The 16,044-nt window shown below is 55.8% G+C and overlaps 9 protein-coding genes across 9 annotated transcripts; 5 read left to right on the forward strand and 4 right to left on the reverse strand.

Annotated features, from left to right (window-relative positions):
• Nucleotides 1-23: 23 nt before the first annotated feature.
• PHSY_004455 (hypothetical protein) lies at nucleotides 24-536 on the forward strand (the record flags this gene model as incomplete). The annotated part of the gene is made up of 2 exons (XM_012335068.1): nucleotides 24-124; nucleotides 308-536. The coding sequence occupies 2 exons, from the start codon at nucleotides 24-26 to the stop codon at nucleotides 534-536; spliced, it is 330 nt and encodes a 109-aa protein (XP_012190458.1).
• A 942-nt stretch (nucleotides 537-1,478) lies between these two features.
• PHSY_004456 (14-3-3 protein) lies at nucleotides 1,479-2,183 on the reverse strand (the record flags this gene model as incomplete). Its single annotated transcript, XM_012335069.1, has 1 exon — nucleotides 1,479-2,183. The coding sequence occupies one exon, from the start codon at nucleotides 2,181-2,183 to the stop codon at nucleotides 1,479-1,481; it is 705 nt and encodes a 234-aa protein (XP_012190459.1).
• A 399-nt stretch (nucleotides 2,184-2,582) lies between these two features.
• On the reverse strand, nucleotides 2,583-3,689 carry PHSY_004457 (hypothetical protein; the record flags this gene model as incomplete). Its single annotated transcript, XM_012335070.1, has 2 exons — nucleotides 2,583-3,247; nucleotides 3,578-3,689. The coding sequence occupies 2 exons, from the start codon at nucleotides 3,687-3,689 to the stop codon at nucleotides 2,583-2,585; spliced, it is 777 nt and encodes a 258-aa protein (XP_012190460.1).
• A 1,637-nt stretch (nucleotides 3,690-5,326) lies between these two features.
• PHSY_004458 (hypothetical protein) lies at nucleotides 5,327-5,980 on the reverse strand (the record flags this gene model as incomplete). The annotated part of the gene is made up of 1 exon (XM_012335071.1): nucleotides 5,327-5,980. The coding sequence occupies one exon, from the start codon at nucleotides 5,978-5,980 to the stop codon at nucleotides 5,327-5,329; it is 654 nt and encodes a 217-aa protein (XP_012190461.1).
• Nucleotides 5,981-6,978: 998 nt separating this feature from the next.
• PHSY_004459 (hypothetical protein) lies at nucleotides 6,979-8,037 on the forward strand (the record flags this gene model as incomplete). Its single annotated transcript, XM_012335072.1, has 1 exon — nucleotides 6,979-8,037. The coding sequence occupies one exon, from the start codon at nucleotides 6,979-6,981 to the stop codon at nucleotides 8,035-8,037; it is 1,059 nt and encodes a 352-aa protein (XP_012190462.1).
• A 469-nt stretch (nucleotides 8,038-8,506) lies between these two features.
• On the reverse strand, nucleotides 8,507-11,116 carry PHSY_004460 (hypothetical protein; the record flags this gene model as incomplete). Its single annotated transcript, XM_012335073.1, has 1 exon — nucleotides 8,507-11,116. One exon carries the CDS (start codon nucleotides 11,114-11,116, stop codon nucleotides 8,507-8,509), a length of 2,610 nt encoding a protein of 869 aa, XP_012190463.1.
• A 433-nt stretch (nucleotides 11,117-11,549) lies between these two features.
• On the forward strand, nucleotides 11,550-12,996 carry PHSY_004461 (monooxygenase; the record flags this gene model as incomplete). Its single annotated transcript, XM_012335074.1, has 2 exons — nucleotides 11,550-11,973; nucleotides 12,959-12,996. The coding sequence occupies 2 exons, from the start codon at nucleotides 11,550-11,552 to the stop codon at nucleotides 12,994-12,996; spliced, it is 462 nt and encodes a 153-aa protein (XP_012190464.1).
• A 473-nt stretch (nucleotides 12,997-13,469) lies between these two features.
• PHSY_004462 (hypothetical protein) lies at nucleotides 13,470-13,709 on the forward strand (the record flags this gene model as incomplete). The annotated part of the gene is made up of 1 exon (XM_012335075.1): nucleotides 13,470-13,709. The coding sequence occupies one exon, from the start codon at nucleotides 13,470-13,472 to the stop codon at nucleotides 13,707-13,709; it is 240 nt and encodes a 79-aa protein (XP_012190465.1).
• Nucleotides 13,710-15,564: 1,855 nt separating this feature from the next.
• On the forward strand, nucleotides 15,565-15,909 carry PHSY_004463 (hypothetical protein; the record flags this gene model as incomplete). The annotated part of the gene is made up of 1 exon (XM_012335076.1): nucleotides 15,565-15,909. One exon carries the CDS (start codon nucleotides 15,565-15,567, stop codon nucleotides 15,907-15,909), a length of 345 nt encoding a protein of 114 aa, XP_012190466.1.
• Nucleotides 15,910-16,044: the final 135 nt, after the last annotated feature.

The following is a 16,044-nucleotide window of genomic DNA, read 5'->3' on the forward strand; positions in this document are numbered from 1 at the left end:
CACGACATGCTCGCAGGTCTGCGATGTACTGCGTCAATCCTCTCATGGAGGAGGACGAGTTGGACGTCATGGTGTTTCGTGCTGCCAGTGCGCTGGCGTCCGGGCAGGCTCTGACGGGTCTGAGGTGATGGCTGGAGTCTCGTGGTCAGAACGGACGCAATGAGAAGGATTACGACCGTGTGCCCTGTATTTGATGTAATAGCAAGGGCAAAGTCGCTCAGCCACGAGGAAGTACGGACAGGTGGGCGGTGGTCGTGCTGGAGGTAGAGTTGGAGACCGCTGTGGTTTCTCTTGTGTTTTCCGGTAGCAATTGCTGTGACCAGTCAGTAGAGCCGGAACAAGCGACGAAAAGCTCGGTGAGAAGCAAGACGCTGAGGAATGGCCAAGATGAAAGGGACTGCGATGGCCGAATGACTGAATGGCAAAGGCAAGAAGACCCTGAGTTGGAGTGTGACGAGCACAAATTACCCTGTGCTGTGCTGTGCCGTGCCGTGCTCTGCAGCCCCGCATTGTCGCGGTACTTCCGACTTAAATAGAAGCAAAGCACACACAAAGGGTTTCTCCTGCGCGAATTTCGGATTGGCCGAGGCGGAGAGAGTGAAAGTCACAGCCAGCGCGGCCCGTGCTTTTGTGGCTGGTCCGCTGATGCACGACTTTCTTCCAAAACAATTTGGCTCCTTCTTGACACCTCCTCGAGGCCTCTGCAGGGACTGTGTGCTCGTTGATGTCGGCTTCTGGTCTCACAAGAAGCTCTCAAAAGTGCTGCGTATGATGGTGCTCACCGAGAACGAGTACAGCCTTCGTGATGGCGATTCTAGCTGAGCGAGTGTTAGTTCGTGGCCGGCGCGGCGCCTAGGCCGCCTCTCTGTGATCCCTCCAGATCTCGGGCTGCTGATGCCAAGATGTATCCCGGAACCAATTTACTGCACGCATGGCTCTGTACACACTTGTCCTTTGACATGATGCATGCTCATTGATACGAAGCCAGACAGCTCAACGAGGCGGCCACGTTGCAGCCGCGCCGAAAAGCGACCATGCTTCTCAGCTCTCCTCACACAACACAGAAACTGGGACACAAACCACTGAATGACTTTGAAAGTTGTTCTGGATATAGCACGACGTCGAATGGAAGAAGTTCGGTAACACGACCTGCGTACAGGTATGGCACAACTCTCTCTTTTGCCTAGCCTGCCTCACCCAAATCGGCCCAACTTGTCAGTGTCGTCCGACAGCGGGGCAAAGATGCCGCAACGAGCAAAGTCAAGCCACCCTTTGCCCATGAAACCAGGTCGGCAACGTGCACATCAGTTGAGCCTGCCGAGATTGCGAACGGAATCAAGAAAGACGAAAGCGACGGCCTCCAAAGGACGCGGGAACGCGAAAGGGAAACGAAGAAAAGACTGGGGTGATCGAGGGTGAGGGGAAGGAGAGCAAGACGGAGAGGTCGGGCAACTTTTTCTTTCAATCTGAATTCGCGCTTAGGCGGCCTCCTCACCCTTGGCCTCGGCGGCGGGAGCCTCGGCAGCGGCGGTCTCGCTGGGCTTCTCGGAATCCTGCATGTCCGAGGTCCAGAGGGTAAGGTTGTCACGGAGCAGCTGCATGATGAGAGTCGAGTCCTTGTAGCTCTCCTCGGAGAGCGTGTCGAGCTCGGCGATGGCGTCGTCGAAGGCCTGCTTGGCGAGGTGGCAAGCGCGGTCGGGGCTGTTCAAGATCTCGTAGTAGAACACCGAGAAGTTGAGGGCGAGACCGAGGCGGATGGGGTGGGTAGGGGGCAGCTCGGTGACGGCAACGTCCGAAGCGGCCTTGTAAGCCTCGAGCGACTTGTCGGCAGAGTCCTTGCGCTTGTCGCCGGTGGCGAACTCGGCGAGGTATCGGTGGTAGTCGCCCTTCATCTTGTGGTAGAAGACCTTGCTCTCACCCGAAGCGGCCGAGGGGATGAGGTGCTTGTCCAAAACATCGAGGATGTCCTCGCAAATCTGGGCAAGCTCGGCCTCGATCTTCTCGCGGTAGGTCTTGATCATCGAGACCTGGGTCTCGTTGCCCTTGGACTCCTCCTTCTGCTCGATGGAGGAGACGATACGCCACGAGGCACGGCGAGCACCAATGACGTTCTTGTAGGCGACGGAAAGCAAGTTGCGCTCCTCGACGGTGAGCTCCTGGTCGGACGAAGCGACGCGCTTCATGTTCTCGACCATCTCTGTAGGCGCGGCGCAGCGATCGCAAAAAAAGAAGCAAGGTCAGTGTCAGTTTCGATCCCCTGTCTCGAGAAGCTTTGGATCCTCTCCATTTCCTTTTCTCCTCGCTCCCTGCGAAGCCTCCCTGATCGTTGCGGAAACATAGCGTTGCACTACAACCACCCAGGGATCAGAAAGGCGGAAAAATACGCGGAAGCGGCTGCTTCGGGGATGCTACTTACCCTCGTAGCGCTCAGCCTGCTCGGCGAGCTTGGCGAGGTAGACAGAGTCTTCACGCGATTCCGGCATCTTGAAGGTTGTTTGTGAGAAAAAAGGGTCTAAGAGACGAAAAGAACTAAGGCTGCTGTACGAAGTGAATGGCAGAGGAGTTGTGGAAGGTTCAAAGGGTCAGCTGCTGTCTTGCATCATTAAAAAGTACCGCAGTGTCGACATCCAGAACGGCGAGGCGGAACAATATGAAGGGTTGATCCGTTCGGAACAGGTACGACGATGCTGCTGTACATTTGGTCTGCCGGGTGTTGAGACGTTGCGCGTGCTCTTCGGACTGGCAACATCAGCGTCCACGCCGTCGCGCGGTCCATAAGCGTTTAGACGAGGACGGCTGAATGACAACCACGACGCTGGCGGACGATGACGAAGAGTCGAGATGCAGTTGAAGCGACGACTTGCTCGCGCTGTGTGCCTCTGCAGGGCAAGCAGGTCTCGACTATGCTTTCGCGTTACGACCTTGACACTCTGTCCTGCACTGTCACATAATTGCGACGAAGGAGGCCTTTTAGGCGAGTCGAACGACACGACGTTGACAAAGGCCGATGGTGACGATGCCGGTGGTGGTGTGCAAAGTGTGATAGACTGTAGTTGCGGGTCATAATGACACGCGACGTGATGACGTGAATGTCGATGGTGGCGGAAGTCGATCGAGGGCGAGCCGGCTAGTATCGGGCGAGTGCGGGACAGGGGGACGGGTGCTGATGCATTCTGGATGTCGATTGCGGGGGGGAGCAAGGTGCGAAGGGCACTGCATCGACGGTGCAAGAGGTACTCACCCTGAACTGGACAGACGGAAGATACGATTTGATGAAGGTGGTGGTGGTGATGGTCAAAGTGACACGAATGGTGATGGTGGTTGACGGGCGTGGGAGCGGAGAGGGAGCAGCGATAACAACGGGGCGCGGACACGCAGGAAGGTGTGCGAAGCGCTCTCTCGCTGGCTAGCTGGCTGTCTCACCCGTGATTTTGAGGGGCGAAATGCGGACTCGCGGGCAGAGAAAGGGCGAGAAGCCAGAAAGGGGGACGGACGAACACACACTCGGACACACGCTCACTCAGTTCCAACAGACACAGTCAAATCCAGGCAAGCTATCTGTCACTAAGCCACTCACCTGCTCGGCCAGCCCCAGCCAGCCAAGTCTGTCGATCAACCAGACGCGCGGAAGCGCTGGATGCGGATTCCAAAAACCCAAAGGCGAGCGCGACCCAAAAAGCACGGTTCATCGCAGAAAGCCGCTGCACAGCACAGCACAGCAAAGCAAAGCAACTCGAGGAAATTAGACACACGCACACACACGCTTCTGCCAACACAACTCTGCCTGCACAGAACAGGCAGTTTCCTGAACTTTCGTGGCGAGCAAAGCGCGACGACCAATCTCGAATACAATCTGCGCGTATCAATTCGAATACAAACTGTCAAAAGCGTCCTGCAAGTGGAAATTCCGTGTGCTTCGCCTCAAGCAGGGAGCAGCGCGCAGCTGCCCGCTCGGCGCCACGAAGCAAGGCAACTTTGCTCGAATACAAATTTCAATAAGGAAAAAAAGCGCGAAGCACTATGAAGATCTCACTCTGGAAACAACGCGGCAATTCATGTGAAGTTGTGCGGTAGGAATTGACGCGGAAGCGGAAATGCAGTCAAGATTGAAGCTTGAAATGAGAATCAATTTTGTAGTCGAGTAGTTGTTCGGCGCTGAATACCGACGCAGGCAGAGCAACACCGCGACATTGTGCCGCCGCGACACCACGACACACACACAGCCCGAGACTGAGACCGAAAACGACGGCCTCCGGCGAGGAGAAGACCAGGCGATGGGCAATCGTGGTGCGGGAAGAAACACACATCGCGAAAATCTGCATCTCGCAATCTCACGCAGGAGCAAGTCAGGAACGACAGTGACTGTTCTCACACGCGCATCTCTGTCTTCGCTGCGCAAATCGGTGCAACAACAGGTAGTGAATTGTCTTCGCTCGCTGAGATGCACGAAGTGTGACGGCCTGAACGCAGGTCTCGATATGATGCCTCCTCGCTCGACGTTGTCACTGTCGATTACTGTAGTATTACAAAAGCGGATAGGGATGGCTGGCTTGTACCATGGATCCTGACGATTGCTCATAAAAGAGGTGTCCCTGTCGCGTGCCAGAAGGAATCGTGCAGGCTGTGTGCAACCGTTTTCTCGGCTCGGATCGATTGGCCAAAGCGACGCAAAGGGTGACCCGTGCGCAGCCTCTCGCTATACCCGTCTCTCTCTCTCTTTCTCTCGATCAGATGCAAGGTTTGAGTCGAATTTGTGACAGTATCTGTGTTTCTTTGTGGGCACGTTCTCGCACGACACTCATGTCGCGGTGGACTAAGGTCTAACATGACTTCGTTTTGTGATTCAACACACGATCCTTGATGCTCTCCGGCTAGCTCAATTCTTGTCACTCTTGATGCTGCCAGAGTCCAAAGGTGCACTGGAAAGGTGGCATCGTTCAAGTTGATGATAGAAGCTGCTTTGCAGCTGCAGCTAGTAGAGCCGTTCAGGATATGAGCCACCAGTTCTGAACCGCTAACGCCGTAGCGAGGTACCAGCAATGACACAACTACACGCTGCGAACGATCGCCAGACAAAAGGACAGACGAACGAGGTGGCAGGACAAAGTTTCTTTTGGCATTTTGAGCATATATCTGAACAGAATGCAGGTATTACGGCGTGAGCGACGGCCAAGAAGGAAAGGAAATGAGAGAGATAGATGCGATGCAAAGAGGATTCGTGTGTATGTATGTGCGGACGTCAAGCCATCAACGTTCGGCTAGCAGCTAGATGGCTGTCAGCCATTCGTCGGGCATGATGTGCGGAGCTCGGCAGTGCACAAGACGCTTAGAGGTCACCATCGTCCTCGTCGGGCAAGGGAGCGGCGGCGGCGCGCTGGAGCTCTGCGTCGTACTGAGCCATGAGCGCCTGGTCGACCTGGACCTCGGGAGGGGCGAGCGCAGGGGCGGCGGCGAACTCGAGGGTGGGGTTTCCGACCAGCTTTCGTGCCAACCAAAGGAAAGGCTTCTCGAAGTTGTAGTTGGACTTGGCCGAGATCTCAAAGTACTGCAGGTTCTTCTTGCGGTGGAAGGTGACGGCGCCGGTCTTGACCTTGCGCTCCTTGACGTCGACCTTGTTACCGCAGAGAACGATAGGGATGTTCTCGCAGACTCGTTCCAAGTCACGGTGCCAGTTGGGGACGTTCTTGTAGGTGATGCGCGAAGTGACGTCGAACATGATGATACCGCACTGACCCTGGATGTAGTATCCGTCGCGCAGACCACCGAACTTCTCCTGTCCCGCCGTGTCCCAGACGTTGAAGCAAATGGTACCGAAGTTGGTGTGGAACTGAAGAGGGTGCACCTCGACACCGAGCGTGGCGATGTACTTCTTCTCGAACTCTCCGGTCAAGTGACGCTTGACGAAGGTGGTCTTGCCGGTACCACCGTCACCGACGAGGACGAGCTTGAACTGGGGGATCTCCTGGTTTTCGGCAGACATCTTGGATGTGTTGCTTATTCGGGATGTGGATGTGCGAGCGTAGAGGTGAGGGGTGGAGTAAGAAGGAAGGAACGCGGAAGAACAGCTGAAGCAGTGGTAAGCACCGACACAAACATGCGCTGTCGGACAGCCCGCCTAACGGAACGAGACACAGGCTCACCAAAAAGTTCGAGCCGGCAGCAGCAGCAGCAGCAGGTTGGAGTTTGAGCATCCAACCTTCCTTCCTTTCTCTGTTCTCACTCACAAAGCCAGCATCAGTGACGTGCATCTTCGAAGAAAAAAAAAGGTCCAACTCCGAGTGGGACTACAGAGGCTGCGCTCGCTTCCAAGATGCATTCAAAGTTTTTGCTCAGCCCCGAATCGCAAATGAAGGAGCGTGACGAAATCGAGGTGATCGAGGAAATTGAAAGACATTCGCTTGGCCCATGATTCAGCGCCAGTCCAGACGCGAAAATTTCGCCAGCGGAATGCATTCGTGCATCCACAGGTTTGATCGATTTGAATGATCCTTTCTGTTCCACTTTTCAATCTATCCGATGACTTTTGGGACGCGGTCAAATCAGCGATCTGGCACCGACTTCCGAGAGACTGTGGAGGCGACTTTCTTGAAACGGCTTGAGAAGAAAAAATTTCTGGAGAAGGCAAAGCAAGGGTGCAGGCCCAGATGCCTTTACTGAAAGCAGCTTCGGGAGCCTGTTCACCATCACCACTCCTTCTCCTGCAACGCCTGACACCACGTCTTTGCTGCGACTCCCAAACTCGGGCACCATTCCATCCCACCGAGTCCCGCAGCGCGCTGTATCGCACACTCCGTCGGCTCTATCCTGCAAGCACGCCCGCCCGCTGGTTCGGTCATCAGCATAGCCCCCCTGACGCCCCCTCTGAACATCGGCTCTTCCGCATCAATAGCTCGGATACTGTGCATCAATAACTTGGCTCCCTCGCATCAACAGCCCGGATTTTCCGCATCAATCACAACGCAGAACGTGACGATCACCATGTCGAAAGATCACAAGAGCAAAGACAAGTCGAAGCGACGCGAGTCGAAATCCGGCTCTTCCTCCTCCTCGTCGAAGTCTCGCAAGTCTTCCTCGTCGACTTCTGTCTCGGATCTCCCTATCACGCTCCCATCCAACAACATCGCCTCTGATGTTGCCTCTACCTCGGCACCACGTACCGTGACTACCGCTTTCTCGACCTTGTATCCGATCCTCAACCTCCCCATTCCACCCGTATGGTCGTCCGATCCATACTCGGCATTCTCCGATCTCATGGATACCCTCGTAATGCGATACGTGCCTCAACTTTCCGGAGTCCTCATCACACATTCTCCCACTCGCTTCCTCCAAGATACCGCCGTCTTCTCCGCCGATTCGGCATTCGCTACGGCGGCCGTCGGGTTCGAGTGCGTGGTATGGACGCCTCGTATCGGTCAGATGTTGGAGGGAAACATCTGTCTCTCCTCCCCTTCCCACGTATCCCTCCTCCTGTACGGACTGTTCAACGCCTCCATTCCAGCATCACACCTTCCCGCAGAATTCGAATTCGTCCTCGACGACTCCGGAGATCAAGGCATGGGTTTCTGGAAGAGCAAGATCGACAACACCAAACTCGGAGGCTCCACTGGAAAACTCCAGTTCACCGTCATCAGCCTCACAATCGCAAACCACATGCTCTCACTACACGGATCCATGCTCGACGATCCTTTCAGTTCCCCCTTGACCCTCGACAGATCGTACCTCAAAAAGAGTCTCTTGCCAACCCAGGCGTTCGGTCTAGGCAGTACCTCCGCAAAACCCACCAACAAGGACGTCGAAAAGGTGGCTTCCCCAAGAAGAGTCAGATGGCAGGACGAAGATGACACTGATGCAGTACAAAGCGACGACCCTTCCAAGTACGATACCCCCGAAGTCGTCAAGGTGGAAGAACCGGTCAAGGTGGTCAAGGAGAAGAAGAGTAAGAGGAAATCAACCGGTTCAACCGCAGAGACAGAACAGCAAGAGGCTTCGACAACCGATTCACCAAAACGCGAAAAGAAGCGCAGAAAGGAAGCCTGATCCGTAGCATCGTCTAGTTCCATGCTCATTGCCACTTTGCATCAATGTCACCTGCATTACTTCAATCATTCGATTTGCGATCACGATTATCCGCAATTTGTCACACAGCGTCGACTTCACGGCACAGCTTGCAGATTCATAACGGCAACACGTGAGACGCGGCAAAAGATCGTGGTTGCGATTGTCATGAGGTCTGTCGAATGGGATCGGCAAAGGTATGGGCATGAATGACTTGTACGTTCTTGGAAGAGATGAAGCGCAAATGGGAAATCGAGCAAGGTCGGTCCTGGGCGCCAAACAGCAGCTGTCGTTGCAGAGAGACTGACTGCGGGCCCAAGGACACAATCATGACTGGCAAGGTGGAGCCATGTCTTTTCGTGTGGATGTAGGGGATGGGGTCATCAACTGAGGGTGCGAGACGAAGCCGCTTTTGGGTGTCTCCAATTGAAGAAAGCTTGCCAAGGGACTCTCACTGGAACTCCTGCGACGCCGCTGCCGACTGAGCTTTTTTGGCCTGACTGAACTGCAGAGCCATCTTTTCAAAATCGCGAGCCAGGCTCTGACGCACGCGAAGCTTGTCCGGCTGCGTGCGAAGGTCAGGACTGGAAACGAGCAAGAGACGCTTGACACGAGTGATCAGTCCCTTGCTGCCTTCGAGAGGAATGTCGAGGAAATCATAGCGCTGGATGCATCGCTCGAACTTGGCGAAATCCTCGTCGTCGAGCTCCTCCTGAATGCGAATGTAGAGCTTTCTCTCGAACGACATGTAGCTGAGATGCTCGTCCTCCCCCTCATCCTGATCCTGGTAGGTGGCGGTGGAGGCGGGCATGAAGGAGCCAGGGCTGGAGAATGCAGAACTAAGTTCTTGTCGCGACGTGGGTTGCGCCGCTTGGTAATGGGTATCGGTGACTGCCATCAGTCGCTGCGAGGCAACGCTGATGTCAGTATGGGAGGTGAGAGAGGCGGCAGCAAGTTGCTGCGTAGGCAGCTCGGGCGATGTGTCTCTCGAATGCGCCTTAACTGTCTTTGGGTTGCAGAACACATCTTCGATCGCGAGAGGGATAGCATCGTGGACGCTTCCGGCTCGGCTACGGCTGCGGGTGCCTGATTGAGTGCTGAGTCGGGAAGCTGCTCGGGATACAGGACGTGAGGCACCACCCGCCTGACCGCCGGCAGGAGTCGTGCCTTTCTGCTGAGCAGTAAAGGTAGAGCGCATCGCTTCGCGTCGTTTTTCGAGGCAGCCCTGCAGGTAGTCGCTGCTGGTGAGCGCCTTGTCGCTGGGGCTGGTTTGTCGACTCTGGGACTGGGATGAAGCGGTAGCTACAACGCCGGACGCGGTGAGGGCACCTTTGACGATCTGAGCGAGGCTGAGGCTTGGACCGCGGTCGCCGGACACAGTGCTTCGGCGTTTGCTCTGCAGAGCGGCTTTGGCCACACCACTGCCTGCCACGATGCTGGCGGCTGTCGTCGACACGTTGTTCTCCAGGACCGTACCATTGAAACGCTGTGCCGAAGCTGGACGTGCGACGCCCGAGGCCGACTCTTGCTGACTCTGTGCTTGCGTCTGAGAGCTGAGCAAGTGCCCTCGTTGAACTCCGAGGACAGATCCGGATCGCGGTGCAAACATTCCGATGGCACCGACCGTTCCTGATCTTTTGTGAGCGATGTGGCTTGAGGGAACATCTGTATGAGTAGCGAGACGCGAGCTCCGTCCTTCAGCGTTGGCGGCGGCTGCATAAGCAGCATACTGTACGTCTTCAGGGCTGTACGCCACGTCTTCAAGCGGACGCGAGCTATCCCACTTGCTGTGCAGCGCCTCGAGCTCCCTGGCTTGCATCGCTATGGCCTGCCTCTTCTCCGAGTCGACGTTGAGATGTTGAGTAACGGTAGTCGTCTGGAGAACACCGGCGTTGATTGGTAGGCTCGGCATGGCCTGAGGACGAAGCTCGGAACGATCTTCGACTTGCAGATTCGACGAGCAGTACGGCGTGTGGCCGAAGCTCGCTGTTACTTGATTCGCTCTCTCGACGGACGAGGGAGCTGAAGGCACAGAGAGATGATCGTAGTCTCGCATGTCGAGAGCTTGGTACGGTGAGCCGAGGTTGCTCCCGGGAAAAGGGCGTTGAGACAGACAGTCTTCTAGCGAGCTCATGCGGCCCTGAAGCTGGGTACGTGTCTTCTCCTCTCTATGGAGATAGACGTGAAGCTTCGCGTTCTCCGCCTCGAGCAGAGCGTTGTGCTCCTTGAGAACACGATGCTCAGCCTCGAGGGCTCCGATCTGTGCCCTGAGCTTGGCGGCAAACGTTTCCCAGCCTCTGCACTTGACAGCGAGCTCGTAGTACTTTGCGGAGAAGGCAGCATGCATAGTATCGACGCCGATGCGCTGCTCAGGAGAGGTGGGAGGCGAAGGAATATCAGAGTAGGACTCTGCCCTCGAAGCTGATGTGATAGAAGATTGTGGAATGCGATCCGGCTGCTGATGCTCGTGCTGATGCTCGTGTTGATGCTGATGCTGATACAGATGCTGATGTGAGTCGCGAATGGCGATCTGCGAGGTCGAGGCAGGCGGCTGCGATGGTTGTTGCTGCTGGAGCTGCGGTTCCTGTGTTGAGACGGTCTGGCTGCGCTTCTTGACGACGCCAGTGGACGAGGAGGACGAGATCTGACTCGAAGTTGCGGACATGTTGACGCTGTTGTCAGCGTTGATGCCAGATCCGGACGCAGGCAAGACACGAGGATAGCTCTTCTTATCCGTAGACAGCTGATTGTCGATAGCATCGTCCTCCGAAGTCGAAAAGTGGCTAATTTTTTGGTTCGAGATGCTCGCGGAGAGGTGGGTTTGAGAGTGGGTGTTGACACTGGCCTGCTTGCGAGGTTGCGTTTCAACGTCACGAAGCGGAGCAGGCTGGGCATGGGAACGTTGTTGACTTTCGTGCTCGCGCTCCTTGCGGATCTGTGCCCTCATCTCCGTGTATCCTCCCGAACCTCTGTGCGATGCAGTCCGGGACTGAGATCTGAGCGATGTGGAAGCGACATTGATGACGGTCGATGGCGCTGGAGCCAGCGGCCTGCGATTCATGGAGCAGGGTTCTCGACGGGGGGAAAATGGGGGGAAGAGACAGTGGGGAGCGGTCGGGCAAGGAACGTGATTTGAGTTGGGAGATGGCGTAGCGACTCCTGCCTGACGCGGACGAATGATGAGAAGGGAAAGGCCCTTTTAAGAGCGAGGTCTACTCCGAGGCAAAAGGCGGATGACGGGGAGGGGGAGAAAGCAACATCCAAACCAAGACTCGCTGATGTGCGCTGAACGGAGCAGGTTGACGTTGATTAGGAATTTGATGGACGACGTACGTTGGATATCGGAGTCGTAGCTACTGTCGTAGCTATCCTGGAGCGTGATGAAGTCGAAACGGAGCAATGTGACTTGATGGAAGAAATGCAAGCCGGTGGCGAAAGGAGCGAAGAGCGAAGCCAAATCTTGTTTCGTGGGAGGAGAGCGCGGTCTCACGGATATGGTGGAGCTTGCTTGGAAGCAATGTGATTGTAGCAAATGTTACTTTGAGCCAAACCAAGAAGCAAGCTGCGCAATTGAGAGAGAGAGGACGTCGTCGAAAAAGGAATACGTTGGAAGCTGCAGACGAGATGAAGCGCAGTGGGTCTGGTGTAGCGTGATTCCGCCGAGATACCCAGCAGGCTGCGAGAGAAGGCTCTGCGATGGATCCGGAAGTGTCCGTGAGAGCAGCGAGGGAATTGAATGCGCACAGCCGAAGCCTATCTGTCGAGAGGTGGGCGCTGAGCTTGCTTTGCTGTGCCGAAAGCTGCGCAGCGATGGAGAAAGAGATGAAGGTGTGACGGGCGAAGGGTGGCGAACGAAAGCAGCAGAAGGTGTTCGAGCAGAATATGGTGTTGAAGTCCCCGGGAGAGGCGAGCTGTCCGGTACTGCGATCTCGATGTTGGAGGGTGGCAGGAGGAGGACAAAGGGAAGGGAATGACCAAGTTTGACAGGTCGACACCGTGCAAGAGCGAAGGAGCCCGCGGCTTGCAAAGGGATCAAAGGGTCCATGTGCAGATTCGCGGACCACCGCTCAACATTTCTTTTCTTTGGCTGCACTGTGACAATAGAACCAGGCTACGGCACACACCCTTGACACGCTGTGAAAGGCGGCTCAAGGGACCAGCAGAGCACAATCTTGAGGTGTCAGACACCTTGTCACCACACACAGAGGGTGCGTACGTGTATCTCGTATACGTATGTGTGACATGGTGGCTCATCTTGGTGAGGCGATGCACAAGCCACAGCGGATCGCGCCACGACGGACTGAGCTATTTTGTGCAGGCTGTGCGCGGCTCGACCGACGTGTGAATGTGGCGCTGCAAAGTCATGGATGTTGGCGACCCGAGAAAACTGTGTCGCTGCTTGCTGCCTGCGATGAGGCGCAGTGTAGGACAAGGCGCTGTTGCGCCCTCACACACAGAACGGCGAGGCGGAACACGAGCCGAGGGTGGTCCCTGACTGGCTCATCTCTGCATCGGATCAAAAGCGGCGCATTTCAACCAGGGATCTCTCCTCGACTCCCTTTGCAGTGAGGTGAAAGGTGCAGGACAGACCAAGCCATTGGCTTGGAACGATCCCGTGTGGACAGAGATCTCGTCGCTCCTTGCTTGTCCTGAAGCGGACAACCTGGGGGCGAGATGCGTTCACTCGACCACGGGCGATTGGCCTTTGCAAAGGCCGCTGGCGTCCAAGGCGATCTTCGAGGGTTTCTCGGGGTAGCTCTGGTCGTCAGACTCTGTGATTTTAGGCGTCGACGCTGTTCTGGTCTGGTCAGGCGAGCAGTTGCCGACTAGCGGCTCCTCGGTACTCCCGTTGCTGCCGAGCTCGTCCCGTCTGGCCCTGAATTTTCTTACTGTTTTGCCGCAGACGTGTTGCTTCGGTACGTGCGGATGAGGACAGGCTAGTGACTGTGCTAGGGCTCCAGAAGAAAGTTTGCATGGATGCGTCTGACTGTGACTTTGCAGAGGAAGCTCGCGGAAACGGCGACGCCGTGCAGAGGGCAGCGCGCAGTTCTTCCAGCACAACTAGCTGAGCCATATGAATTTCATGCGAGTAATCACACTCACAAACATACGCACACGCCATCATGCGGTTGACAGCCTCGCTTCGCCACCGTAAAAGCAAAAAACGAGAGCCAAGGGTGCGCCATGCGGTTCCTTGGCCACGGCACGTTTTTGTCTGTCGAACTGCGCCTGCGCTGAATGTGCAGCTCTCCGCAGCCAGACTTTTCTTTTTCGCCAGTTGAGAAGATCGACAGACAGGCGAATTTCATTAGCCGAGACCAACACTTCGCTAACACGTCAACCCGAAGATCGCGACCAGCCAGCCCGAACAGAGAAGCAAGAACATTCACAAAAGCGCTCGACGGCGAATTGCCATGCCGAACTTGGTTCACATGCAGACGCACAAATTTCCACTGCTGGTCTCGCAATGCATCGTCTGTGCAGCCAGTCGTCAAGCTGGTCAGCGCACATCCAGGACGGCGCAGCAAAGCCGAGGGTCAGCGGCCGCTGTTGCGACGACCATCCTGCTCCTCGAGAGCTCGGCCATCGCGGATCACCATTCGGCAGCTGCTCTTGCCGTTGAGACTGCTCTGAACTCTGTGGTTGATCAATAGTGACATGCTCGCTCAACACATCCATATTGCGAATACTCGTTTCGTGTCATTGCGCTACTCCTCTCCGACTTGCTGCACTGTACATCTGACGAGAGCCAAATCCCCTGCTCGGAAGAGCCCGTCCGCACGCTACTGTGGCGGGCTCGCGTGGCGCAAATCGACAAGGAACAAAGATATCTGTGACCAGTAGCTTGGCAGTAAGAGTCTGCATCGTAATGACGTCAAGTGTGGAAAGGCCAACAGCAACGGCTCAGCCGATGCTTGACTACGCAGCTGGAGCGACGGCAATGGAACAAGGCGAGCTGAATCGGATGAGCGAGTCTTAAGTTGTCCGGAGCAATGCCGTCCCGAGGCGTCTGGACCCTACACTCTCACTGACAACTGTTGTGCGGTTTCACCCGGTATCCCGGATTGCCTCTTTGCCAGCTCCGGGCCCCTGCATTGTCGCACTCCTCGATCTGAATCGCGTGCCGAGTCGAGATGCAGAGTTTTCGCGCTGTGCAAAGCGGCCGTCCATCTCGGATCGAGGCATGCTCCGGTATCCAGACGTTGACCCTTGCGGGCACACAAGCTCTTCCTCTGCTTCAGGGCTTCCCCCACGGGCACACGACTCAAGCTTGTTGCAGTGTCTGGGCAACATCAACCGACTCGCCACCGCTAATCTTACTCCGAGCTTACGAATGGAGCTTACCGCTTACAAACCGGCTTCGTGTACTCTCCGCCTTCTTCTGACCCGACAGAGATCAATCTGACTCAAGAATAGCATCCTTGACAAGACAGAGTCAGCTTTGCAACGCTGAGCCTCTCCAGTCTGACAGCCATCGGAGCTCGAATGTCGGCTCGCTTTGATTTTTTTTTTCTTTTTCGCGGGCGTCGATCCATTGCCAAGGAACGGACCCAAGGGACCCTTTTCTCTCTATAATCACACACTTATGCATCTCCCCGTGTGATCAGCCGGAAGGATCGGTGTCCGATCGTGTGCCCATGTCGAGCATCAACGATGTGTAGAATGGCAAGAGCTTTTCCCTGCGCGGTCCCATGCTCAACAGGCTTCCGCGCTGCGGTCATTTCCGAGCACCTGTCAAAGCTGTTTCGACGCATTCAGCGGGGCAGAGGCCGTCCTTGCTGCATACAAGACAGAGACTCTCGAGCTAACTTCGCCGTGATGCAAGTGCCCTTCTCGGCATCAAAGCGGATACGAGTCGCTCCCAGGGTCAGTCACACTTAGCAGTTGACCCTGTGAGCAAGTCAAGGGCACAGCAATTGTCACTGCAACCATTCTCTCCAGAAGCTGTGTATGCAACCTCACACGGCAGCCGCAAGACGCGACTTATACCTAGTTGACCGATGCCGAGGGTAGATTGCAAAGGCCGCTCTCTCCTGGGTATGCATTTGCTGGGCTGGTCACCTCGGCAGCATGCTCCATTGTACGTGTGCACGTCAGCGGTGAATGACGTGCATGGGAAAATGAATGCCTGCGTCTCGACCTTCTCATGATGCTCGCATAGGGGGCATGTGAGTTTTGCCGACGCAGCGGAAACCCTGTTCCCGCCTTTGTCGGGGGTCGAAGCGAGGCTCCAGTGAGCAATCTGTAGCAAACTCTGAACAGCAAGTGGGTGGCTATCAGCATCGCATGCTGTTGCTCCATGATGCAAATCATCGAGCCGACTCTAGCGATCTGCAGTACAGCTCGCTTGCCCATGCTCATGTTGCCTGTCAAGGATCTTTCGGTAAAGCACACACCAAGCAAGGGATTGCTGCTTGTGGGAGTCTAGCATCGCTGCGATCGCAATTCCGCAGCCTGAATGCGGGGTTGTGTTCATAGTTGGCGTTTCGTACGGCCGTCATTGCACCCATGAGTGCGCAATATTATCCGTTGCCCGCGAAGGGTCCTCGACCTCAAGCCCCGGACGTCTCTTGCTCAGGCATCTTGGGAAGCCGGGATCCCGATCAGATACTATCGAAAGCCGCTCGTCATATCGGAGATGCTACCGCGCCTCTGTTCTCTGGCTTGTACGATATCCGGCAGCTGTGTACCGGGCTTGATTCTCGCCGTTTTGCGCGACTCTCTGCCGAGAACTTGGCCCTCCAACATCGGCGACTGGATGAACGGAGAATTTGCATCTGTCTGAGTGAACCTGAATGGAGGCGACTCGGAGCCTACACGACAGGCATAGCGACGAGCGACGGCGTGGCGTGATGGTCGAACAGAGTCCGGCAAGCTGTGCCGAGCACCAGAGCATGTTCGGCATGGTCCGCGGCAAGCACGCGGCAGGCGGAGGAAGATTAAAAAAAAGGAGACCAAAAACTTTTCCGAAGACCGAATATTCGGAAC

This window comes from Pseudozyma hubeiensis (assembly GCF_000403515.1).
Source record: "Pseudozyma hubeiensis SY62 DNA, scaffold: PHS45, whole genome shotgun sequence".
Classification (NCBI taxonomy): domain Eukaryota; kingdom Fungi; phylum Basidiomycota; class Ustilaginomycetes; order Ustilaginales; family Ustilaginaceae; genus Pseudozyma; species Pseudozyma hubeiensis.